The sequence below is a fragment of the Hyperolius riggenbachi genome, chromosome 11, assembly GCF_040937935.1.
Source record: "Hyperolius riggenbachi isolate aHypRig1 chromosome 11, aHypRig1.pri, whole genome shotgun sequence".
In the NCBI taxonomy this organism is placed as follows: Eukaryota; Metazoa; Chordata; class Amphibia; order Anura; family Hyperoliidae; genus Hyperolius; species Hyperolius riggenbachi.
In genome coordinates this window covers 189,878,011-189,904,915 of record NC_090656.1, presented here as the reverse complement: position 1 = coordinate 189,904,915, position 26,905 = coordinate 189,878,011, and the positions used below count along the sequence as shown (strand labels likewise).

The following is a 26,905-nucleotide window of genomic DNA, read 5'->3' as shown; positions in this document are numbered from 1 at the left end:
CTCTAGAGTTCTATGCATATGCAGGAGATAGTGCTTGCTTGGCAGTTGGAAAAAGCTGTTCTTTCCCACAATGCAACAAGGTTCACAGACAGCAAACTGTCAGGACCATGGTCATGACATCACACTGTGGGGGGGGGGGGGTTCACCACAATATCAGCCATACAGACGCCCCTGATGATCTATTTGAGATAAGGTAAAGATTGCTCATGGGAGGGGTGGTATCAGCCACTGATTGGGATGAAGTTTAATCCTGGGTTAAAGTTCCTCTTTAACTGGTTTAATGGATGCTAGAGATATGAAGTGAAATTTAAAAAAGGGAGGCTTTTTGCTCTACTCATTTCAGCTGAACCGGATTTTTGCAGAGCACTAATCAGATTCAGAAGCTTAAAGAGGCAATATTATGTTAATTATCCTGACTTCAGCGTCACAAACCCTTCCTATATCTAGGCATATATTGGTCTGTAACAATGCCTTCCCAGTGATGTTTAGTCTCAGCTTCTGCTTTCTTCAGAACATACAGCAAACATTCCACAGTGATGCAACGTGCCAGCACTATAGATGTGAAGAAAGTGAGGAAAGATTTCACGGTGTGCAAACACTGACTTACTATTACTAAATACAGCAAAAACAAAACAAAACTGTTTTATTCATTAAGTTATAATCAGTAATGTTCCCTTTTTACATCTTCATTTGAACATAACCACATTTTTACCAAAAAAGAAATGCCCCTTACTAAACTATTAGATGGTAAACGGTACTCCCTTACTCTGCTAACTTTTAGTGCTCTAACGTAAGTTACAAAAAAAACCAAAAACATACAGAAACCCCATTCAGGTTAGAATTTCCCCCGACTTAGTCTAGTTTTTCTAGAGAAAGGATGGCAGACATGTTGGAATCACAGAATGTTTATCCATGCCCCAGTGAGCAGGGTTATGGACATCAAATAATTCCTTGACCAAAGTTTCTGGCAGCGCCAAACAGGGCTGTGGAATCGGATTTGAGGAGTCAGAGCAATTTATGGGTACCTGGAGTCGGTAGTTTCATAAACTGACGAGTCGCTGGTTTTTGCACCGATTCCATGGCCCTGCCCCTGCTAGGGTTGTGGAGTCAGAGGCAGAGCAATTTTTGGGTACCTGGAGTCAATGGTTTCAAAAACCGAGGAGATAGAGTTGGAGTTGGATGATTTTTGTACCGACTCCACAGCATTGGTGCCTGTTGAAAGACATATAGGCTCCATGGGCGTCCGCACATATGGCAAATTCGGGCCCGTGCGGCCAGCAGGAGTGGAGCAGCGCAGAGAAGAGGGAGAGCTGTGGGTTCAGCGGTGGGGAAGGGCGGACGTCTCCCTCCCCTTCCTTCACCTTGGGGTTCTCCCTCCCTCGCTCTCCCCTCCAGAACTAAGTCTTGTGCGGTAAGTGGCAGCGGGTGGAACTTACCTCCGTCTCGCTCCAAGTGCCGGAAGTTCTGGTGCCACTGCTCTGGTCTGGACCAGACCAGACTAGCGGCAAATCCATCCGGCACCTGCAACAAGACAGTGGTTAGTTCCACCCACTGCCAGCCACCCGCACAAGACTTAGTTCTGGAGGGAGAAGAGCGAGGGAGGGAGAGCACTAAGGTGAGGGAAGGAGGGGGGTGATGGCCCCTCTTCCCCGCTGTCCCCACAGCTCTCTTTCTCTGCGCTTCTCCCCTCCTGCTAGGGGCACACCTGGCTACTTATTCTGGGGACATATACCCCTGACTACATATACTGGGGACTTATACCCCCGACTACATATACTGGGCACAAATACACCTGCCTACATATACTGGGCACATATACCCCTGCCTACATATACTGGGGGCACATATACCCCTGGCTACATATACTGGGTACATATACCTCTGGCTACATATACTGGGGACATATACCCCTGGCTACATATACTGGGTACATATACCTCTGGCTACATATACTGGGGACATATACCCCTGCCTGGCTACATATACTGGGCACATATACACCTGCCTACATATACTGGGCACATATAACCCTGACTACATATACTGGGCACATATAACCCTGACTACATATACTGGGAACATATACCCCTGACTATATATACTGGGGACATATACCCCTGACTACATATATTGGGGTCATCTATACCTTTGGCTACATATACTGGGGACATATACCCCTGACTACATATACTGGGGTCATCTATACCTCTGGCTACATATACTGGGGACATATACCAATGACTACATATACTGGGCACATATACCTCTGACTACATATACTGGGGTCATCTATACCCCTGCCTACATATACTGGGGACATACCCCTTTCTACATATACTGGGAACATATACCCCTGCCTACATATACTGGGCACATATACCCCTGCCTACATACACTGGGCACATATAACCCTGACTACATATACTGGGCACATATAACCCTGACTACATATACTGGGAACATATACCCCTGACTACATATACTGGGGACATATACCCCTGCCTACATATACTGGGCACATATACCCCTGCCTACATACACTGGGCACATATAACCCTGACTACATATACTGGGCACATATAACCCTGACTACATATACTGGGAACATATACCCCTGACTACATATACTGGGGACATATACCCCTGACTACATATACTGGGGTCATCTATACCTCTGGCTACATATACTGGGGACATATACCAATGACTACATATACTGGGCACATATACCTCTGACTACATATACTGGGGTCATCTATACCCCTGCCTACATATACTGGGGACCTACCCCTGCCTACATATACTGGGAATATATACCCCTGCCTACATATACTGGGCACATATACCCCTGCCTACATATACTGGGCACATATACACCTGCCTACATATACTGGGCACATATACACCTACCTACATATACTGGGCACATATACACCTGTCTACATATACTGAGCACATATAACCCTGACTACATATACTGGGGTCAGCTACACCTCTGGCTACATATACTGGGGACATATACCCCTGACTACATATACTGGGGTCATCTATACCTCTGGCTACATATACTGGGGACATATACCCCTGACTACATATACTAGGGTCATCTATACCTCTGGCTACATATACTGGGGACCTACCCCTGCCTACATATACTGGGAATATATACCCCTGCCTACATATACTGGGCACATATACCCCTGCCTACATATACTGGGCACATATACACCTGCCTACATATACTGGGCACATATACACCTACCTACATATACTGGGCACATATACACCTGCCTACATATACTGAGCACATATAACCCTGACTACATATACTGGGGTCAGCTACACCTCTGGCTACATATACTGGGGACATATACCCCTGACTACATATACTGGGGTCATCTATACCTCTGGCTACATATACTGGGGACATATACCCCTGACTACATATACTGGGGACATATACCCCTGACTACATATACCCCTGGCTACATATACTAGGCAAATATACCTCTAGCTACATGTACTGGGGACATATACCCCTGCCTACATATACTGGGCACATATACCCCTGGCTACCTGTTCTGGGGACATCTCTACCCCCTGGCTACCTGTTCTGGGGACATCTATACCACTGGCCACCTATTCTGGGGACACCTATAGACCTGGGGCTACCTATTTTTGGAACCACTGCTGTCAGATTTAATGTATTTTGGGGAACTGCTGCCAGGTGAGAGGTGTCTACCATATTAAGGGGGCATTCTGCCTATTTATGTGAAATGCTGTCTATTTATGTGCCTCATGACTGCTGAATTTGTTTTGTTGGGGGCCTCATGATTGCTGAATTTGTCTTGTTGGGGGCCTCATGATTGCTGAGTTGGTCATGTTGGGGGCCTCATCATTGCTGAATTTGTCTTGATGGGGGGGCCTCATGATTGCTGAATTTGTCTTGTTGGGGGTCACATGATTGCTAACTGCGAGACTATGGGAAAAGCTGAATCATCAGCATATAAGACAATAGCATTAAACCTACTTTTTCAGCTTTTTAAAACAGAAAATGAAACTGGGAGGTTCTAAAAAAATGAATACATTTTTCAGAAGTAGGATGGATGAAATTGTTTATCTTCACAGTTTATTTTCAACTTGGATTTTCCATAATGTTCATGTATGAGTTAAAACGTTTGTATTTAGTTTAAATTGCTGTTACCACTTTGCGATAGATAAGTGACTTTTGGGTTGCAGTTTGGGCACTCGGCCTCCAAAAGTTTCACCACCACTGTCCTAATCTAATGTCCCACCATTGCTAAGTTCATGTAAACTTGTCTCCACCCACGACCACACCCACATTCTGGTCCATGACCACACCCATTTTCGTTGTGGCCCCATTTTTTGGCACCACACAACGTCGCCCCACTCCCCCCCCCCCCCCCCCCCCTTGGAAAATTTTCTGCGGATGCCCATGATAGGCTCATATGCAATTAACTTTTTCTCCTGAGTTTTCTCCTAGGAGATAATTTTTCGTTTTCTGTTTAACTGCTTGCCGACCGCTCCACGCCGGTTGGCGTGAACGCGTCGGCAGCCCCAGGACCACTCCACACTGATTAGTGTGAATGGATTTCTATGGGGCTTGCAGGAGCGTGTGCGCTGATGTGTGTGCATCTCCGCTTGGAGCTCCTCTGAGCCTTCAGTCTCCCAGCGGCGATCACCGATTGGAGACTGTTAGATGGCGAAACCGCCATCTAATAACCCTGTACAGCGCTGCAATCTATGGCAGCGCTGTACTGGGGACAGTGTGACACGGCTGTCCCCTCAGTAGGCAGGGAAGTGATCAGCTGTCATAGGCTGAAATGTTAACTCTGATAAGGCATGCCATTGTCTTAGTGAATCAAGCCCTTTATCAATAAAATGCTTTTTAAACCACCATCAAGCAAGAACATACTGAAAATAATTTTGATAATATGTTTTCACCTGCTTTTTGATACTTTTTCAAATTCAAACTACTGAAAAGTTATCAGAGAAGATGGAAAAATTCTCTACTACCTAGGAAATAACTAGGGAGCTAAAGTGACTTGCATATGGGCCATAAACTCTTCTCTTTTGCTAGTTTGTATTGTTGTGACATCTAGTGGCCATTTTTATATTTTTTAATTTGCTGAATGTCATTATTATGTATACAGATGTTTCTGTATTTTTGTGTAAAGTTGTTTTTTTTAATTATTATTACTTAAGAAGATCTATATTTTTAAGGTTCTGAATCATTTCCATTAATGATTTTAGCTGTATTCTCACCACTTCTAGACTGTGCTACTGGAAATCTACTTCATGTTTGTGGATTTCCAATAGAATGATCCTGAAGTAAACACTGGCATGACATTCACATTGTTTGTATGAACAAATGTCTCAATATTCATATATTTCATGCTGAAAATTTCTAAACACAGTTCCCAATCACAAGTAAATTGCTAGTGCAAGGGCAGGATGTTCTTTTTTCAGCAGCTAAGGTATAAATATGGGAGTCTCGGCTGGCAAGCTCAGTCCTGGGCTTATTGCAATAGAACGGTATATTGTGATTGCACTGCACTGATGTATTCTAGCGCCTTACTTTTCCCCCCGATGAAGCCCCATTTGGAGCGAAACACGTAGGTGGAAATGTAGTTTGTATGTGCCATTAGGGATTTGATTTAGTTGCAAAGCTTCATAGTGGACACTACTGGCTTAACACAACCTAACATATAGCAGTAGCACTTTTGGTATATAGGACACTTTAGTCCCTTATGTATACACACCAAGCAGTATACAGTTTATCCCTACTGTATGTAGTTCACACATTGCTTTTTGACTTACTAGTATCCAAATAAAAGTTAAGTTTAGGGCTTTCCAATTGGGAACGTGTTCATGTTCACATGTTTAAAGTACCCCTGAATCAGGGAAAAAACAATGAAGTCAATGGAGGGCTTGATAGCCTCCTCCTGAGGGTCCAAATGCTGCTTGCTGTCCTCGGAGTCCCTACCAAGCCTTTCCAGAAGTTCCTCCGATTGGTTCTGTACTGCGCACATACAAGTTTTGAACTGCTTATGCGCAGTGAAAGAAAGCAAGACATGGATAAGGGATTATAATTTGACTGGAGGACTCATGGGACCAGGGAAGGGTGCAGGAGGGGCTCAAGAGGACAATGAGCAGCATCTGGACACTCAGGAGGAGGAAATCTAGTCCCTCCTGGGCTTCATTCATTCAAGTATAGCCCTCCCAGGTGCTCTGAGCTCCCTGCTGTAGATTTGCATACAGAGACCTGTATGAATCCTTTCAAGCCCTGTATAATTTAAGCCACACTTATACATCCTTATACGCCTCTCATATGCCTTCAGGGGGATACAGCAACATCATTAGGGTCTGCTGAGGTTCATGTGTTCCCCGTTTTAGTGTAAATGTATAAGTGTGGCTTAAAGGGGAACTGAAGTAAGAGGTATATATGGAGGCTGCCATACTTTTTCCTTTTAATCAATACCAGTTGCCCTACAGTCCTGCTGGTCTATTTCTCTGCAGTAATATCTAAAACACAAGAAACAAGCATGCAGCTAGTCTTGTCTGCTGCATGCTTGTTCAGGGGCTATGGCTTATAGTATTAGAGCCAGAGGATCAGCAGGGCTGTCAGGCAACTGGTATTGCTTTAAAAGAAATAAACATGGCAGCCACCATATACCTCTCTCTTCAGTTCCCCTTTAAATTATACAGGGCTTGAGAGGATTCATACAGGTCTCTGCATGCAAATCTACAGCAAGGAGCACAGAGCACATGGGAGGGCTATACTTGAATGAATGAAGCCCAGTCTCCTGCCCTGGATGAACAGTGTTCGCCCCTCAAGTGCTCCAGGCACACGATCAGCACATGGCAGCTACAAGCCACAAACTACTAAGAAGCTGTAGCTCAATTCAGCGATCCTTCCACACACAACTTCCGGATCTGGCTATTTCCGGTGACGTAGGCAATCTGCGACTATTGTGGAAGACATCTTGCGGAACGAACACAGGACGCTGGTGAGAGTTATTAATATCTGTTTCCGTGTGACATTTCTAAGTGAGAGGTTCACGGCCGCACCGTATATTGATAGGTATGTCCGCTTACAGTTGTGCTGCTCACAGCGTGAATCTCTGCGGGCAGAGGGGTGTGTGTAATATATGACACAGCTCATAGAGATCCACTGAGAGCTGCACAAATACGTACCTGGTCAGGCCAGAGAAGGGTTCAGATAAAATGCGGTACAAGACGAGGTGGTAGTTGAGCCTCTCCGGGATAGCCTTTCTCGGAAGAGTCAGAGCAGAGTTTATCTGTGCCCTGTGTGGTGAACGATTTTGCAACCAGTTTTAATAATATATAGGTACTGCTATTATAAAGTGCAACCTAACTATTGACTTTAAGGACTAATGTAGAAGGGTAGGGGGAAAAAGTTAAACTTACCTGGGGCTTCTAATGGTCCCCCGCAGATGTCCTGTGCTCGCGCAGCCACTCACCATCGCTCCTGTCCCCGTCTCCGGTTCACATTTGAAATTTACAACTTTAAAGTCGGAAAAACCAGTGCACCTGCGCAGCTTCGCCCTCGCTCCCGCTGATGTCACCAGGAGTGTATTGTGGAGGCCCATTACAGTCTGCGCAGGCGCAGTGGTTTTCCAACTTTTAAAGAGAACCCGAGGTGGGTTTGAAGAATATTATCTGCATACAGAGGATGGATCTGCCTATACAGCCCAGCCTCTGTTGCTATCCCAAACCCCACTAAGGTCCCCCTGCACTCTGCGCAGGCACAAGATGTCTGCAAGGGACCATTACAAGCCCCAGGTAAGTTCAACTCCCCCCCCCCCCCCCCACAGTAGTCATTTAAAGCTATTAGTATGAGAAAAACCTAACCCTATTCTCACACAGAACCCTTCCCTACTGTTCAGTGGCATACCTACCAGGGCTGTGGAGTCGGTGCAAAAATCATCTGACGCCAACTCCGACTCGGTCTCCTCAGTTTATGAAACCACCGACAGTGTTCTCCCCAGAATTATTTTCCAGCCGGGTGGCATGAAAAAGCAGGCGGGTGGGGAGAGATGAAAATGCAGGGCAATTTTGCTTACAGCATAGGAGGTGGTGAGCCAATGACAGCCGGGTGGTCACCAAATCTAGCCGGGTGGAGCACCCGGCTAAAAGAGCCTGGGGAGAACACTGACCGACTCCAACTCCAGGTACCCAGAATAGTTTGACTCCGACCCCTTAGTCTAATACTTACCAGAGTTGTGGATTTTGTACAAAAGTCATTTGACTCCTCAGTTTATGAAACCTCTGACTTCAGGTACCCAAAATTGCTCTGACTCCAACTCCACAGCCCTGGGTGTAGCCATGGCTAGGGTGCTGTTGTGGTGCTCCGCCACTGTTCCTGGGACTTTTTTTTTCCATAGTTTGGGCAACATTCAGGAAAATAGCAGCAGGTGGTGCAGGGGACTGTACTACTTCCTGCACTAGAAGTGGCTGGATGGTGTAATGGTTAAGGGCTCTGCCTCTGACGCAGGAGACCAAGTTCGAATCTCGGCTCCTCCTGTTCAGTAAGCCAGCACCTATTCAGTAGGAGACCTTAGGCAAGTCTCCCTAACACTGCTACTGCCTATAGAGCGCGTCCTAGTGGCTGCAGCTCTGGAGCTTTGAGTCCACCAGGAGAAAAGCGCGATATAAGTGTTATTTGTCTTGTCTAGAAGTAGCACCCCTCCTGCCCCATGGGCTTTGTATTTCTGTGCTCTCTACACACAGCCTGCAGTGAGTGAATGTGCAGAGCAGCAGGGTGAGTAGAGAGAAGGATTGCTGTGCTGCAGCTGGGACATTAGCAGCACTGGCGCACGGAAGGGGGTGTTCCGGGTGTCTGGAATCACCCCCTCGCACTGAGACCGGAAGTGCCTCCTGAATCTGAGCAGCGGCAGCTACGGACGTTGTAGCGCAGCTGCCACCTGCTCATGTGTGTGCTGGGGATGCAACTAGGCTGACCAGATGTCCTCTTTTCCCCGGACAGGTCCTCCCAGGTTTTTGAAATGTCTCGGGTGAAGAGAGCCGTGAGTCAGAAGAGCCGATTGAAGAGAGCCGAACAGCCAAGACTCAGTCCAGTGGTTTGAGTCGAATCATCCAGTGATGAGTCAGTCCAGTGATGAGTCGAATCATCCGGATCATTACAATGAACAGAATGATCCGGATGAATCAACTCACAAAAAAAGATCTGGATCAAAGATCTGAATCATTCATGATCCGGACAACACTACTGCCCAGCTGATAGGCTCTGGGGAAAACACTGGACTGAGTCCTGGCTGTTCGGCTCTCTGTCTGTTCAATCGGCTCTTCTGACTCGCTCTGTGTTCGGCTCTCTTCACCAGAGACATTTCAAAAACCCGTGAGGACCTGTCCAGTGAGTGATTTGTTTTTTTTTACACAGGTACATTTTTTTTTCTGGTGCCTGCTGCCCACATTGCAATTTTCTGGTAACTGCTGCCCACATTGCAATTTTCTGGTGTCTGCTGCCCACATTACAATTTTCTGGTGACTGCTGCCCACATTACGATTTTCTGGTGACTGCTGCCCACATTGCAATTTTCTGGTAACTGCTGCCCACATTGCAATTTTCTGGTAACTGCTGCCCACATTGCAATTTTCTGGTAACTGCTGCCCACATTGCAATTTTCTGGTAACTGCTGCCCACATTGTGATTTTCTGGTAACTGCTGCCCACATTACAATTTTCTGGTGACTGCTGCCCACATTGAGATTTTCTGGTGACTACTGCCCACTTTACGATTATTTTCTGGTGACTCCTGCCCACATTATGATTATTTTCTGATGGCTGCTGCCCACATTATGATTATTTTCTGATGGCTGCTGCCCACATTACGATTATTTTCTGATGGCTGCTGCCCACATTACGATTATTTTCTGATGACTGCTGCCCACATTACGATTATTTTCTGGTGACTGCTGCCCACATTGTGATTTTCTGGTAACTGCTGCCCACATTACAATTTTCTGGTGACTGCTGCCCACATTGAGATTTTCTGGTGACTACTGCCCACTTTACGATTATTTTCTGGTCACTACTGCCCACTTTACGATTATTTTCTGGTGACTCCTGCCCACATTATGATTATTTTCTGATGGCTGCTGCCCACATTATGATTATTTTCTGATGGCTGCTGCCCACATTACGATTATTTTCTGATGGCTGCTGCCCACATTACGATTATTTTCTGATGGCTGCTGCCCACATTACGATTATTTTCTGATGACTGCTGCCCACATTACGATTATTTTCTGGTGACTGCTGCCCACTTTACGATTATTTTATGGTGACTGCTGCCCACTTTACGATTATTTTATGGTGAAATGCTGCCCACTTTACGATTATTTTATGGTGAAATGCTGCCCACTTTACGATCATTTTATGGTGAAATGCTGCCCATTTTACAATTCATTTCTGGTGAAACATTGCTGCATTAGGATTATTTTCTAGTGAAACATTGCTGCATTAGGATTATTTTCTAGTGAAACATTGCTGCATTAGGATTATTTTCTAGTGAAACATTGCTGCATTAGGATTATTTTCTAGTGAAACATTGCTGCATTAGGATTATTTTCTAGTGAAACATTGCTGCATTAGGATTATTTTATAGTGAAACATTGCTGCATTAGGATTATTTTATAGTGAAACATTGCTGCATTAGGATTATTTTATAGTGAAACATTGCTGCATTAGGATTATTTTCTAGTGAAACATTGCTGCATTAGGATTATTTTCTAGTGAAACATTGCTGCATTAGGATTATTTTATAGTGAAACATTGCTGCGTTAGGATTATTTTATAGTGAAATGCTGACCCATTACGATTATTTGGTGCCTTTGGGGAGGGCCCCATCCTCTTCGCAGGGGGACCCAAGTGATTTCTAGTTACGCCCCTGGGGGAGGGTCTCGCTGACTGGCGGTATGAGAGCGGGGGTACTAGGGGGGCGGCGCAGAGATACATTACCTTTCTCGGCTGCGGTAATGGCGTCCTAGGTCTCCATGGCTAGTTGGCTACCTTTCATCCTGGCTCTAACGTGACGTCACCACGCCATCCAGCCGCAGCGGCCGCGCTCCTCCCCCTGAAGGCCATTGGACATCAGGGTATGCATCCATGGAGAGAGAAGTACTGCTGCTGGACGAGCTGGAGTCTGGATAAGGCAAGTGCAGCCAGGGCTCACTGAGAGGCAGGGCGGGGGGATGTTTGGAAGCCAGCCAGCCATTCCATGATCCACCATATGTGAGAGGGGGGGTTCATCTGGCTATATATACAGGGGGGATCTGGCTATATACACTGGCTATATGTAGGGGGATCTGACTATATACACTGGCTATATGCAGGGGGATCTGGCTATATGCAGGGGGGTCTGGCTATATACACTGGCTATATGCAGGGGGATCTGGCTATATACACTGGCTATATGCAGGGGGAGGCATCTGGCTACATACAGTGGGTATATGGGTATATACAGGGGGGGGATCGCTGGCTATATATACAGGGGATCTGACTATATACACTGGCTATATATACAAGGGTGATCTGGCAAAATACAAGGGGGAATGTACTGAACGGGGAGTCATCTGGCTATATACTATAAATGGGGATCATGTGGTTACTTATCCTAACTGGGGGGGGGGGCTCATCTGGCTACCTGTGTGATAAATGGGGGTCATCTGGTCACCTATACTAAAGAGGGGTGGGGTAATTTCGTTATCCATAATAAAGGGGGGTTATCTGGCTACTTATTCACTGCCACATTATATATATTTTGGCGAAACACTACTGCATCATGTGTATTTTGTAGGGAAACACTGCGCATTGTGTGTATTTTGTGGAGAAATGCTGTGCATCATGTGGATTTTGTGGGCAAACGCATGCGCGGTAGTGTGCGGCTTGCCAAAAGAGACCTATCAGGAATCCCCCCTTGAAAATCCTGGATTTGCCCCTGAGCAGGGAGAGGTGGTAGGATGTGTTTATTGCTTCAGAAGTTCCCTGTTAGTAGCCATGTGCACTGGCTGCTGTAAAACCAGAGTGCCCTGGACTATTGATTATTATTATTATTATTGATTGATATTATTATTAATTGATTATCCTGATCAGAGTAATCAATAATGCAGGACAGTCTGCTGTTGCAGAAGCCAGTGATACAGGTGCTGACAGCAGACTGCTGTGGTGAGCAGAACCTCCTCCCCCGGTCGATGCATAGCCCTAACTACCCCCCTGCCGTTGCATTACCCGAACCCCCCCCCCCCCCCCTTTCCGTTGTTTAAACTAACCTTAACTGCTCCCCTTCAGCTGCAATCCTGGCAATAAAAGAAAAAACAGTTACAGCAGATTAAAGATAAGCCGATAACAAAAGCAATAAACAAGGATAGGGTGGTAGCACAATAACCATGACAATATTTGTGGTGGGAGAGCAAGGTGCAACAGCAGTGGCTGTGGCTTAATGGGTAAAAGGAGCGGGTGACCACAGAGGGGTGGGGGGCATGGAGTTAGTGCCCTTTACATTTTTCTTTTCTCCTCCAATCGCTGAGTCACCTCAGCCTTGCTTGTAAACACAAGTGATCACGGGATCATGTTTCAAATAAGCAGCTAAACAGGGAAATAAATGGAAGAGGAGGAATATATTATACATAAAAAGAGCCTCCAGCATGCAACTGTTTGGCACTGACTATTAAAGGGCCAGTGCTCCTTAAGTATGTGATAACTCCAAATCATAACAGCAGAAAAAGTTTTGAATGCAGGATTAGCATCTTTATCACTTAATATACTCAGACCAGTTGCTGTTGAAATTTTGATTTTTATGGTGACAATCCCGCTTTAATGGCATGCTCTCTGAAGTCAATAACCAGTTCAACGATTTTGGTTGTGTTCAGGACGAGCTTGTTCTCTTTACATGGAAGGTTCTGTCAACCTACTGATGGTAGCCCTGCTAGTCGTTCTTACTTACAAGGCGAACAATGGTGGTGTCATCAGCAAATTTGATGATTTTGACAGAGCTTTCTGTGAATGTTCAATTATTTGTGTAAAAAGAGAGAACAGGATCAGTATCAGGACGCAGCCTTGTGGAGCTACAGTTTTGGTCTGGAGGAGATGTTGCCCAGCTTAACAACTTGGGGCCTGTTTGTGAGGAAGTCCAATATCCATGTGAGGAGGGTGGGATGGAAGTCTATCTCAGCTGCATAGTCATTCAGTAACCGGGGACAAATGGAATTGAAGGCCAAGCTGAAGTCCAGAAGATGAGTCCTGGCATGAGTCGTGTTTGTCTAGGTGGTCAGTGATAAACTCCAACGCAAATATTGATGGCGTCATCGGTGGACCTGTTTGCTCTTTGTGCGAACTGGAATGGGTCTAGAGAGCTTAAAGGAAGGATCCATGGAGAGAGAAAAAAATACTAATCCACTTACCTGGGGCTTCTTCCAGCACGTGGCAGGCATGTCCTGCCTGCCACGGCGAGTACAGCCTGGAGGACGTCCGATGACGTCAGCGCGACTGCGTGAGATGCATGTTGGAGCGCACAAGAGCCTGACCTGGAAGCCGGCCTGGCCAGGTCAGTTGAGCCACCGGAGAAGACCAGGAGCCTCCGGAGCGGCGTCGAGGGCACGTCCTGCCTGCCACGGGCTGGAGGAAGCCCCAGGTAATTGGATTAGTATTTTTATTTTCCGTGAACCCTCCCTTTAAGATTGGACGAAACACTTTTTTAAAGGTCTTTTTGACTACTGGTGTGTGGGCCACATGCCTGAAGTTATGGATGCCTGAGACTCCTTGCTTTTTTGGGTCTTTTTTTGGTGGACCTCTTGAAGCATGTGGGGACCTTGCCTTTACACATGGACTTGGCATAGATGGCAGTAAGGACAAAGGCCAGTTGCCCATGAGCTTGGCTTTTCTGCAAGCTGAGGACATGTCATCAGGGCTTGAGGCTTTCCAAGTGTTCATTGTGGACCAGTGATGCAGAAAGTCGGCTTTGCACACTGCCGGAGGGGGTAAGCTCGGGCTTGGGTCAATACTAATGGAGGCTGAGGTGCTTGGCAATGGGTGCCCACCTGAGGCTGCCATGTCTTCAAACCTGTGGTAGAAATTGATTTCCTCGGCTAGCTTAATACTTGGCAGCTGTGTTGGTAGAACAGTCAAAGAGGTTGGCATCTAGGCCCCTTGACACCCGCTAGGCCGCAGGCATCTGCCTTGGTTGCCTTGTAGATGATTTGGCGCTATTCTGCACTGTTGCACCCATACAACCGGGGGAGAGTCCTCTTGTTGGATATGTTCAGCAGGTCTGTGCGTAGTAACAGTGGGGCAGAGATGGGGCAAGCAGATGGTTTCGCCCCCAGGCTTTGAGCACCTGAGCTGGGCGCAGCTATAGCAGTAATGCCATAGTGCATACACCGGGTTCCGGCAATCGCCAGGCCTACGACTATAATTAGTATTTAATGCCAGCGGGAATTTGTGCGGCAGCAGAGTGAACCATCATTCAGCTCACCCTGCGCCTAACTCGGCGGCGTACTAATACATACGTGAGATGGGGAAGCCTCGGGACCATTCAGTGGATTCTTTCAACCTACGCAAGTATCTTACTTTTTTTTTTATACCCACCCCCGCCACCACCCCACCCCACCCCCAATCTCTGGTTCATGTTAACGCTCTCATTACTTCCTAGCTTAGTCAGTTGCTATGGTATGTGCTCATTTTTATTTCCAGAAATGCATTGTAGAAAGTGTTGGGATAACACAGTGGATTACAATGCAGAGCTGTGAATATTCCCTTACATAGGAAATGGGTTAGCGCATTGCATTATTGTTCTGCTGATCCTCTGCCTCTAATACTTTCTGCCATAGACCCAGAACAAGAACGCAGCAGATCAGGTGTTTCTGACATTATTGTCAGAATTGACAAGATTAGCTGCATGCTTTTTTTTCTGGTGTCATTCAGGCACTACTGCAGCCAAATAGATCAGGGGCTGCCAGGCAACTAGTATTTTTTAAAAGGAAATAAACATGGCAATAGTCCTGCGCGATTTTGGGAAAAAATTGAATTGTGATTTTTATTTTTCAAAAATTGCGATTTCGATCTTTTTTTTCCACGATTTTCTTCAAATCAAGCTTTACTGTTGCTGAATTTCTTGGAGATTAAATCAAATCTGGTTCTGATACTGCTGAAGCCATTTCACAACCAAAAGCACGAGGAGCTGGAGCAGCTAATTGGAGAGAGAGTGCCACAACAGATCCTGGGCAGTAAGTGGGCACTGATGGTGATCCGAATTGCTAAGATTTTGCTCGGCAAGATAGTGGACTGGAGTGGCGACAGAGAGAATACCACAGCTGCAGCAGATCCTGGGCAGTAGCCACTTTACTGGGCAGTGGGTGTTGTTTGCTCGACAGGATAGTGGAGAGATTACAGATCCTGGGTGGGCAGTGGGCAAATGTACAGCTGCAGCACAGTGTGACCACGGGAGCCAGGGTTTAAGTGCAGAACATGAGTGCCTGTGTGCAGATCCTCCTCTTCCACATGCTGGTCGCGTTACACTACTCAGTACTAGGGTTGCCGCGATTTACCGGTATTACGGTATATCACGGTTTTACAATGCACGGTAATCACGGTAAGCACTTTTAGGAAATACCGGTTTTTGCTGTATTTCCGCATCCCCGCCACTGCTCCGGCATTGCCCTGCTCTGTGTCTCCCTTCCTAACAAAGACAAGCTCCCAAAGCTTGTTCTTGATTGCGGGAGGCTTGCCGATATGAGTGCAGGAGCTGGGCGGTGATGCGCGTCCTGTAATGACGCGGCCACGGCTGGAGCGCACACGGCGAATGATTTTCCCGGCAATGTATCTGCTTGTGTTTTTTTTTTGTATTGTGGACTGTACCACAAAGGCAGAGGGGGAGTCACCAGGTCATTCCTGCAAAATAAATAGGCAAATGAGAAAAGGCTACAGCCCGTTCTCCCTTCTGCTAGATGCATGCAGCCCCCTGCCTCCCCTGACTGCAGAGCTGACATAAACACTGATACAGATCAGTGTTCAAAGGAATGTCCAGCGCTCCTCCCCCATGAAAATGATGAGTATGCCGCCCGCCTGGGAGAAGGAGCGAGAGACACACTGCACGTGGGGAGCTGAAGCTTGCGACACCAGATAAGCAGTGCTACTGTGTGAGAGGTGCTGTGTTTGTATGAATGCAGCCAGTGTGTATACGTACTATGGCATGTAGGTGTGAAGTGTGTGTGTGTGTGTGTGTGTATGTGTCCTCATGCCCAACGCTCCCCCCTGTTCTACTGTCCCCCTACTTTTTAATGAAATCGCCCGCAGTGGCTTAGCACAGGACTTCACCTAATTCATGTCCGCTCCACCCATTTGCATTTTATTTTTCAGCTCTGGTATCCTTTAAAGGAAACCAGAGACGCAGCATAGTGAAAGTTTTATACATAACTGCGGCTTCCTCCAACCCATTATGCGCACAGATCCCTCCCTCGCTGCCATCCTCAGCCTCTTCTATCGCTGTTACTGAGTCCCGTAACTTTGGCCAGTCGCGGCCAGTTTTACGCATGCGCAGTGCGCTCCCTCTGTCTCTGGCAGAAAATATTACTATGCCTGCGTAGTATTATTCTCTGCTGTAGAGAACGCACTACGCATGCTCAGACTTGCCGCGACTGGCTCAAGTTACCGGACTCAATACCAGCGATAGAAAAGGCTGAGTATGGCGGCGTGGGAGGGATCTGTGCGCATGATGGGTTGGAGGAAGCCGCAGTTATGTATAAAACTTTCACTATGCTTCACCAACATTTTTGAAGTGGACCTGAATTCAAAACGTCCTCTCTGCTCAAAGATATGCAACAGCAATTTCTTTCTTTGCTACAGCTGATACAAATCCTAAAATAAATCTGCACAGTTTCTACTTCCTGTTTCATGGAAGCAGCCATATTAACCTACTGTGCTTTCCAATGGCCTTATTATCTGCCCTTTCTGCCATAGGCAGTCATGTGACACGAGAGATTGAGATTTACTTTTGGTATTGTTTTTTTGACATGTAGAAGAGTAAATATTTCAAGCATGACAGGAGGACCCTAACCATTAAGAGTTTAATAAAGAAGAGTTTGTTCAACTTTGACATTTTCTCATTTTTATAAGGGTAATTGTAATGAGAATAATTGTGCAATACCGTATACCGTAATACCGTCATACCGTGGTATTTTTTTTGACGGTTATCATACCGTGAATTTTCATACCGTTGCAACCCTACTCAGTACCGCTCTGCCCCCTTTGGCCGGAAGCAGGTGGTACGCCGCACGGCTAACACAAATAATTCTACGCATTAGACGCATACATTAATACGCGTAAAAAGCTCGCAGCAAGGTGCAACACGTAAAATTGTACATGTGAAAAAATCGCCACTATGACGATTAGGAAATCGACTTGCCGCAAATCGCAATAACTATTTTTAAAACGATTAATCGTGCAGCCCTACATGGCAACCTCCATATCACTCTCACCTCAGGATCATTTTAAGTCTAGATTTGAATAGCTCCAGGGATGAGGCTGTCTTTACTGGGTTTGGCGGAGTTCCAAAGAGTAGGGGCAGCATGACAGAAAGCTCTAGCTCCAAAGGTTTTGATGTGCACTCTGGGAGTGACCACGTTTATGGATCCTGCTGATCTGAGGTTGTGGGAAGTGTGGTGCCGTTTCAGCAGGTTCTTCATGTATCCAGGGCACAAATTATGTAGGGATTTAAATGCCAACAGTCCAGTCTTGAAGAGTATTCTCCATTTAACAGGTAGCCAGAGCAGTGAGTGAAGAATCAGTGTAATGTGACAGTGGTGAGGTTGGTTTGTTATCAATCTGACAGCAGCATTTTGTACTAATTGCAGTTGATACATGTCCTTGTTTGGAAGGTCTGTATAGAGGGCACTGCAGTAGTCCAGCTGTGATGTGAGGAAGATGTGAACTAGGGTTGGAAAATTCTCTGGGGGATGAGATGTTTAATTTTTGCAATGTTCTTCAGATGAAAGTAGGAAGATTTGACTACAGCTGAGATTTGGTTTCTGAAGCTCATTTCCTCCATCAATTACCAAGGTACATGGTCAGAGCTATTTGTCTCAATTCCCTATCCTCATTGGTGCTAATTTAGAGTAGAGCTGTTTTGATGCCACACGCTGGCCTTGGGCAACAAGAACCTCAGTTTTGTCAGCATTCACTTTCAACCAGTTGTCATTCATCCACTCCTGTAGCTCATCTACGTAATTATTTAGTAGGGTCTGTTCCACCAGGATGGAAGGACAAGTATAGCTGAGTGTCATCAGCATAGCAGTGGTACATCCGGCCATGTTGTTGGATAAGTGGTAGCATGTAGATTGCAAATAGCAGAGAAGGTAGGATTGAGTCTTGTGGCATGCCAAATTTTAGTGATGCAGGGTTAGACATGACAGGTCCTAGGGATATTCTCTGTGTCAGTCAAGTAAGGTCTGAACCCCTGGAGGGCTAAACCGCTAATGCCACAGTACTCCTGCAATCTGTTGAGCAAGATTTCATGGTCAACTTTATTAAAAGCTGTTGAGAGATCCAACAGGATTAGGATGGAGCATTCCCCTCTGTCCCTTGCCATGAGCAGACCGTTACAGACCTGGATGGGGGCTGTTTCACAGCTGTGGTGTTTCTTGAAGCCAGATTATAGAGGGCCCAAGATTTTGTTTTCTGAGAGCCAGACTTCAAAGTTGTAGATAGAAAGCCTTTTCAATAACTTTGCCTAAAAAGGGGAGGTTGGAGACAGTAGCTGCTCATTGCATCCAGATCTATGGAAGTATTTTTTTTTTATTTTTTTTGGACCAGCAGCCTCTGGCCCCTAAAGGACCAGAGACTTTTTGGCCAGAAAACGGGGCTCACCAACGTCGTCCATCCCGCCACTGCAGCCCGATCGGCAGCAGAGCTCCGTGAGCCGGTCAGGAGCCAATGAAATTGGCTTGACTCCTCAGTTTATGAAACCACTGGTACCAGGTACCCAAAATTGCTCCTTCTCCACAGCCCTGGATTTCAGTTAGCAAGGTCCAGAAGCAGTTAAGCATCAGATTTTTTTTTTTATTTTTTTTTTATTTTTTTAGAGCTCTACCATGATTATCAAGTGGAGAGGGAAATAGACTAGTAAACTGGTTAACTATCCATATATACTGTATGTTAAGTTTGAAGACATTTTAGTATATTGCTGTTCGTCCCACAGTTGTTAGTGTGCATTCTTATGTTTTTACTGTCTTCATAGCAATGGGGTCCTCTAAGAAGCATAAGGAGAAGGAACGCGATCGAGATACTTCGCTGGCTGGAGGGGAGGATCGTCACAGAGAACACAAGAAGCACAAACATAAAGAGCGAGAGAGAGAAAGACGGAAGAGGTCTCGGGAGAGAGACAGGCCTCGGGAAAAGGATGGAAGGTCCCGCTCAAATAAAGATACCGAATCTCGTAAGGCCAAAAAGGAGAAGCTGGAATCTCCCTTTGAGCAAAGTGAGTGATGACACCACTGGTGTAGTTCTTGGATCTTCTTAATTCTAATTACAGGGCTGGTGCTTTTCATGGGGGAAACTTGGCAGTTTCCCATGGCCTTCAGCTCATTAGGGGTCAAGTCAACAATAGCGTGCCATTATATAAAGTGAGAATCTCCTATATTGTGGACTAATGCATTAACCCTCTGCATTCTGTCCTTCACTGTACATTACTGTTTTTGTTTGAATACATGGATACCTCATTAGATTTGTTGCAATTACAACACATCATATGGGCAGTCCCTAACACTTTACACCGGTAGGGAGAAACTTATATATGAGTTCTTTGCTGCTTTGTAAAGGGATTTGTGATGCCTAAGGGCCAAGCAGTGTCTGGGAGGAGCAGCAAACTCAAGTATGGTCCCATTTAGGCCCCTTTCACAAATATCGTGTTGCAGTACACCTCCACCCCCTGCTCTCCTGTTGCAGTGGTCAATTGTCTCTATAAGACTTACCCCACTACCCTTGGTAAGACACAATACAACAGAAGTACTTCAGACGATGCAGAGGTGACCGGAGACTCTGCAGCACATTTCCAAGCAGTACCACTTGACACACAATTCCATTGGGTTAACGGTGCAAGGCGCACATGCCAATCATTCAAATTTCAGTAACGTACTTCCTGTCCAGCAGGGAGCACGTCACTAACTGGGGTCGGAGCTATGCAGATCACTGCTGTCTGCTGCAGGGTGTGTGAAATAGATAATGGTGTGGCGCAGTTGTCCTGCAGGGGGATCTCCTGCTGCAGGACAATCGCAACGCACCATCTGTGAAATTAGTCTTTAATTACGAAGATTCATGCAAATTTCCATTGACTTAAAACAGCTGGATGCAGATGAATGAACCACCAGCTTTTAGGCTTAACGCGTACATATTGTTATGGCTCTTATAATCAGAAGACAGCAATGGCAGGCCGCTGTTTAGGGCCTAAGAGCCCTTTTTCAAATTGCATAAGCAGTCACTGCTTATGCAATTTGAAAAAGGGCTCTTAGGCCCGAAACAGCGGCCTGCCATTGCTGCATTCTGATTAAAAGAGCTATAATCTTATTGGTGGTGTCGACCGATCTTTGGAGTGATCTATATACCCCTTGAGGTACAGGTGTTGGGGTATTGGCACGCCACCTGGTCCATTGAGTGCTCCTCCAGCTTCTGTGTACATTACATATTGTTGTGCTGCTGGTCAGTTGGGTGCAGGGCAAGCCGAATGACCGCTCACCCTGCTGGTGCTGAAATTCTTGGTGGGTGTTAAATACCATTCCTCCTCTGAGTTGTAGCAAGTTGGAGGAGACACGTTATTCGGGGTTCCGCTATTGCCGGCACCCTGAATTACCAGTACACAGCCGTGGGCTAAAGCTTTGCAGCTATAGCCCCGCGCTGATTCCAGGCACTGCACAGCCAAGTTTAGCCGGTCCGGGGCTTAACTGGCCTAGATTCAAGTAATCAGAATCAACTGTGTTTGCAAGTGCAACAGGCTCCGCAAATTATTTGTGGTACACACGGCAATTAACATAGTGCAAATAACAACGATATAATGCAAAACAACATAACATATGATTATAGTGCGACAGGTGAGAGTCAAACATACAGACATGTTTGCATACGTTAGGGCTGAGGGTATAATTGGGTAGGGGACTTAAGTTAACCGTTTCCGGACCAACGCAGTTGAAATCTACATCCTGCATGTGGCAGCGCGGATCTGACAGGGTGTAGATTTCAACAATCATCGCCGCATAGTCACGCAGATCACGCCGCTCTCTCACCGCCGCAATACACTTGCTCTGCCTGTCTCTATGATGGCAGAGCTCTGTGAGCCGGTCAGGAGCCGTTTTCATTGGCTCCTGACCCTGTCATGACTGTAAGCAAATCCAATTGGCTTACATTGATTGGATAGGGTCAAGAGCCAATGAAAGCGGCTCCTGACCGGCGCACAGCACTCTGCCGTCATCGAGATGGCAGAGAGAAAAAGGCGATATGAGAGCAGCGGGACTGTGCGGAGATTCGTCAGTACCCGGCAGTCTCTGGTCCTCAAAGAGAACCAGAGACGAAGCTCCCTCATGTATTTTACCATATATATATCTATGGGAACATGACAGTAAACACCTACTCTGCTATTTCATTCTTCACTGCTCATTCTGCCTGTTATCAGCTCTGATAACAATCCCCGACTGAGCATTCAGTCAAGCTTTGCCCTGTATGATTATAGCTGAGCCCGTCTTCTCTGATGTCTTTTCACGCCCAAGTCTGCCCCCTTTTGGCTCTGCTTTCCTGCTATTTATTCTCCTAGCAGGAAAGCAAAGCCACAAGGGGGCAGACTTCGGCTTAAAAGGAACCTAAGCTGAGAAGAATATGGATTTTTCCTTTTAAAATAATACCAGTTGCCTGACTCTCCTGCGGATTCTGTGTCTCTAATACTTACAGCCACAGACCCTGAACAAGCATGCAGATCATGTGCTCTGACTGAAGTCAGACTGGATTAGCTGCATGCTTGTTTCACGTGTGTGATTCAGCCACTACTGCAGCTAAAGAGATCAACAGGACTGACAAGCAACTGGTATTGTTTAAAGGAAACCTCCATATCACTGTCAGTTAAGGTTCCCTTTAAAAAGACATCACAGAAGACTGATTCAGCTGTAATAATTACAGGGCAAAGCTAGACTGAATGCTCAGTCTGGGATCCTTATCAAAGCTGATAACAGGCAGAATGAGCAGTGAAGACTGAAACAGCAGAGTAGGTGTTTACTGTCATGTTCCCATTAATACATATGGTAAAATACATGAGGGTGCTTTGTCTTGGGTTCTCTTTAAGGGGCCAGAGACAGCTGGTACAGAACAAGTTAAGGAGGAGTAATTGAAAATATGCACAGAAAATGTGATTTGAAGCACATGAATAGGAGGCACCCAAAAGAAAACCGTTTGTAAAGAGCGCATCTCATACATGCATGCAGGTTGCTTCCAAGGTCATTTAACTTCTGTATTCTTCTGCGGGGGTGAAGAATGCCAAAAGCCGATCCTTTATTTGTCAAAACTGAAGAGGAACTGAATTAAAAAATAAATAAATAAAATCTTTCAACATATTGCACCCACAGCATTATGAATAGAAAAGGCAACAATTTTACCACCGTCTTGACTTTTTTTTTTGGGGGGGGGGGGGGGGGCTGTGTATAAAGTGTAATGTTGAGCATTATGCAAGTTAGGCGCCCTCTATCATTTTGCAGGAGCTCTTGCTTCCCACGTTAATATTCGGCAATCTAGTGCACTTGGATTGTATTTATTATCAAAATGTGTATTTCTTGTATTCCAGGCAGCTCCTCCAAATCTGCAGCTGGGGATTCATCATTAAGCATTGAGGAGACAAAGTAGGTACAATTTTCTGTTCTGCTATATTGAATAACCTCCCTGGCGGTTTAATTATTTTGCCAGGGAGGCTGCAATGTGGTTTTTTTTTAATAAAAAAAAAAATATTTCATGCAGCCAACTGAAAGTTGGCTGCATGAAAGCCCACTAGAGGGCGCTCCGGAAGCGTACTTTCGATCGCCTCCGGCAATCGAAAGTAACAAGATTGTTTCGCTTTCCTCGTCGCCATGGCGACGAGCGGAGTGACGTCATGGACGTCAGTCGACGTCCTGACGTCAGAGCCGCCCGATCCAGCCCCTAGCGCCGGCCGGAACTGTTTGTTCCGGCTGCGCTGGGCTCGGGCGGCTGGGGGGACCCTCTTTCGCCGCTGCACGCGGCGGATCGCCGCGGAGCGGCGGCGATCGGACAGCACACGCGGCTGGCAAAGTGCCGGCTGCGTGTGCTGCTTTTTACAGAATGTAAATCGGCCCAGCAGGGCCTGAGCGGCGACCTCCGGCGGCATACCCCGAGCTCAGCTTGGGATTACCGCCAAGGAGGTTAAGTAAAAATAGGATGTGAATGCGTTAGAACTGCCATCTGTGACCCTGTTGGGGAGAATTGTGCTGACTTTCCCTGTGTGGTAGTTAGTGTAGGGATAAAAATTGAGTGGAATTCCAGAATTACACAACAGCGGTAGATATCCCCGTCTCCAATGATGACATCTGTTCTGGCGGCAAATGGAAATACAAAGGAGGGCAAAATGATTACCCCCTCCCCCCTATTCAGTCGAAGTCTTTGGGCAAGACTCCCTGCTACTGCCTATAGAGCGTGCCCGAGTGGCTGCAGCTCTGGCGCTTTGAGTCCGCCAGGAGAAAAGCACGATATCAATGTTCTGTGTCACTAGGATGAATATATCCAGTATGAGTAAAGTCCACTTTGAGGACACTGGATTTGTTTATTTAATGCTACATATTGTTTTCTCCCTTCTCTAGCAAACTTCGTGCAAAACTTGGACTAAAACCTCTGGAAACAAACCCAGTCAAAACAGGTAAGTTATTTTCTGTTTAAATAAAAACTATAGGTTATTTTCCCAAACAAGTGATGTAATCAGACATTTTCATCATGTGTATAAGTGTCAGTAAGGCTGCAGTAACGGTTTCAAAACTATCACAGGTTGCCACCCCTTGCTGGATGCCTTATTCATTATCGCGATTTATCTCACATGTGAGCCAAAACTTTGTCACTGAACACATTGAGTTGCCTAGTGCGACCACCTGAGTCTACCTGCTCAGTTACTGCTGCACATGTTCAGCTCTGAGCTAACTGCAAAAACATGGGAGCTCCCTGCTGAAGCTATAGTAGGCTTTGCCTTCCAACAATACTGGCTAGCCACAAAGTAAGATGTGGCAGGCTTGTGGGTTTCTCTTTACTCGATTTATCATTTTGCTACACCCATCATCTGTGTAGAGTGCCCTATTACAGGGTAGGAGTTGGTAAGGTCTTTCTCACAACAAAGCATATGTCCAGAGCTCTTCAGACGCCACCTGGACCAGTAATGAGGCAAGGATTTATGGTACCATCCAGTTGCCTTAAAATGGATCCAAGATGAACTTTTACTCATTGCATAATTGTGTTTCTTTCCTATAGTTTATAAGGCATTCCTTAAGCCAAATACGTTTTTGTTTTAATACTCTAATTCCCTATAAACTAAATAAGCCCCACCCACAGTTTTCAGAGAGCCTTGGCAGTAGCAAGGGCTCATGGGAGCTCAGTCGGGGCAGGAGGAGGGGGAGGTATTACTAGCCAGAGATTTCAGAGGCAGAGGGGAGGAGGGAGGAGGAGGGGGGGGATTAGGTTTTTTTCAGTCTGAGTGCAGATGGTGCAGATAAGCCTGCCTCTGTGTAATGTTTAGAAACAACATGGCTGCTGTCATTGTATCACAGGAAGAAATAATATTCTATTAAAGCAGTATGCAGACAGTTTTGCTGTTTAAACCATGTAAACTGTACATAAGATATATAGACAAGTTACTTGTTATAGTTAGTTTTTCATCTCGGATCCGCTTTAATGATGAAGCAATTCTATAATGGACCCTCATCTTAATTGGTTCCGCTTCTTGAATGCGAAGTAGCACCCCTCTGATATTGCTACTAGTCTTCACGTGGCTTGCTCTGGAGATTCTTGTCATGTTGATTGAAGCTGCTGTCTTCAGGCATCTTGTCAGCTTGATTGACTTATTTGACTGAAGAGACTCTGCCTCCTGTGTTTTTCCTTTGGAGCCCAGCTAAATTAATCCCAGCCCTATCAATGTTTATAGATATGGCAGGATGATGCAGCTGGGTACGTCAGTGTTGGCAGGAAATTCAAATGAGCCCACCAGAGCTGGTTTCCTAAACTAGCTGCATAGCTGAGAGGCGGCTCAGCACATTGCTTTATTTGTAAGCTGTAATGCTTTTGTAATTCAAATTCTGCATGGTTCAAGCAGGGTTAAAAGGCTGCATTACTTTGTACAGCTAAGAAAAACTCAATTGTACCTTTTCCTCTTTCAGACTGCTGTTTTTTCCATTGGTAAATGTAATTCTGTACAGAAGTGTACTAATATGTTGCTTGCAGCACAGCTAACAAGTGGTAACAAAGCCATATTAGCAACCAAGCAGTCCGAAGGGGCCACAGCACAGGGCTCTACGAGGCCTGCAGTGGGGCCCCTTTGACACCCCCACCCCCCATTGGGCCTAAATCAATTTCTTGGGCCGCTTGGCCGGTAATCCAGCACTGGTTGGGGTGAAATTGTGGCTCCACCTTTGTAGTAAGTTATGGTGGCCACACTTTTTATACGACCACAGGCAGTTGAGATTGGGGGCACCACAGAGGGAGTAGGAGGGGGGTATTAATGTTTTGTTGAGGGACCTTGTGATTTGTAGTTACTTCCCCGTTAGACATATTTTCATGTTATTTATGTCAGTTCCCCAAACCTGTCCTCAAGTACCACCAACAGTGCATGTTTTGCAGGAAACCACAAACATTCACAGGTGAGGTAATTAGTGTCTCAGCAGCAGTGCTGGTGTGCCTTGAGGACTAGGTAGTGAACACTGATTAATGTCATAATTTAGAGCAATGACATTTTCATGGAGATCTTTATTTTTTGACAATATTTCATCTTTGTTTTTATTTATTTTTTCACTTCAGCATTTGATTGAAATTGGTATTTTAGAGCATTTGCTGTAGATTATGCCGTTTCCCTTGTTTCTTTGCAGAAAGCGGCACCAAAGAAGACCCGGTTGCAGCTGCTGTCATTAACCCACTGGTGCTGAAACAGCAGCAGGAGCTCAGAGAAAAGCTAGCGGCCGCTAAAGAGAAGCGGTTACTGAACCAGAAATTGGGGTAAGCACTCGCTCATTTGAGGCCAAGTACAATATTCAGGGGGTATTGGATAATCATTCTAAAACTCTTTTCAACTAAATTACTGCCAGACAGGACACAAAGGAGAGAACCCAAAAGTTCCTTGTACTGAGTTTTACAATGACGTGAAGATTAGTGTCTGCTCTGCCCTGACTCCTCCATGCCTCTCTCCCTTCCACCTACAGTAAAATAAAATCCTTGGGGGAGGATGAACTGTGGTTGGACGACACGGCTGCTTGGATTGAGCGAAGCCGAAAACTTCAAGTGGAAAAGGATAAAGCCGAGAAGAGGGTGAGTGTTGCTTATATTGTTAGTGGTTGCATTGGTGAGAAAAGTTCATTCCGGAAAGCTCTGACACTTGACAGTTTCCCTTTTTCTTTTTATACAGGCAAAGCTACTGGCGGAAATGGATGAAGAGTTTGGAGTTTCCAACCTTGTGGAGGAGGAGTTTGGACAGAAGAAGGTTAGTGTGGCTTTTTTTTTTTTTTTATAAAAATGGAACAACACAGTGAAAGCAATTAGTGCTCTCAACTGGCAGCACTCTAGTGCCAGGTGTGATTCCCATAATATGTGGTTTTCCTGTGGGCACTCGACCTTCCTT

At 45.9% G+C, this 26,905-nt stretch overlaps 1 protein-coding gene across 2 annotated transcripts in view; it reads left to right on the top strand.

Annotated features, from left to right (window-relative positions):
* The first annotated feature begins 6,982 nt into the window (after positions 1 to 6,982).
* Positions 6,983 to 26,905, top strand: part of SART1 (spliceosome associated factor 1, recruiter of U4/U6.U5 tri-snRNP) — a 42,646-nt gene continuing 22,723 nt past the window's right edge. Inside the window, exons 1-7 of one of the 2 annotated variants that reach the window (XM_068260253.1) lie at positions 6,983 to 7,031; positions 19,295 to 19,534; positions 22,874 to 22,928; positions 23,898 to 23,953; positions 26,160 to 26,286; positions 26,490 to 26,595; positions 26,693 to 26,767. In XM_068260253.1, the coding sequence (XP_068116354.1) occupies positions 19,297 to 19,534; positions 22,874 to 22,928; positions 23,898 to 23,953; positions 26,160 to 26,286; positions 26,490 to 26,595; positions 26,693 to 26,767 (657 nt within the window). In that variant the 5' untranslated portion in view covers positions 6,983 to 7,031; positions 19,295 to 19,296. Of the gene's footprint in view, positions 7,106 to 19,294; positions 19,535 to 22,873; positions 22,929 to 23,897; positions 23,954 to 26,159; positions 26,287 to 26,489; positions 26,596 to 26,692; positions 26,768 to 26,905 lie in introns of both variants that reach the window. The other variant, XM_068260254.1, reaches the window with a different exon arrangement.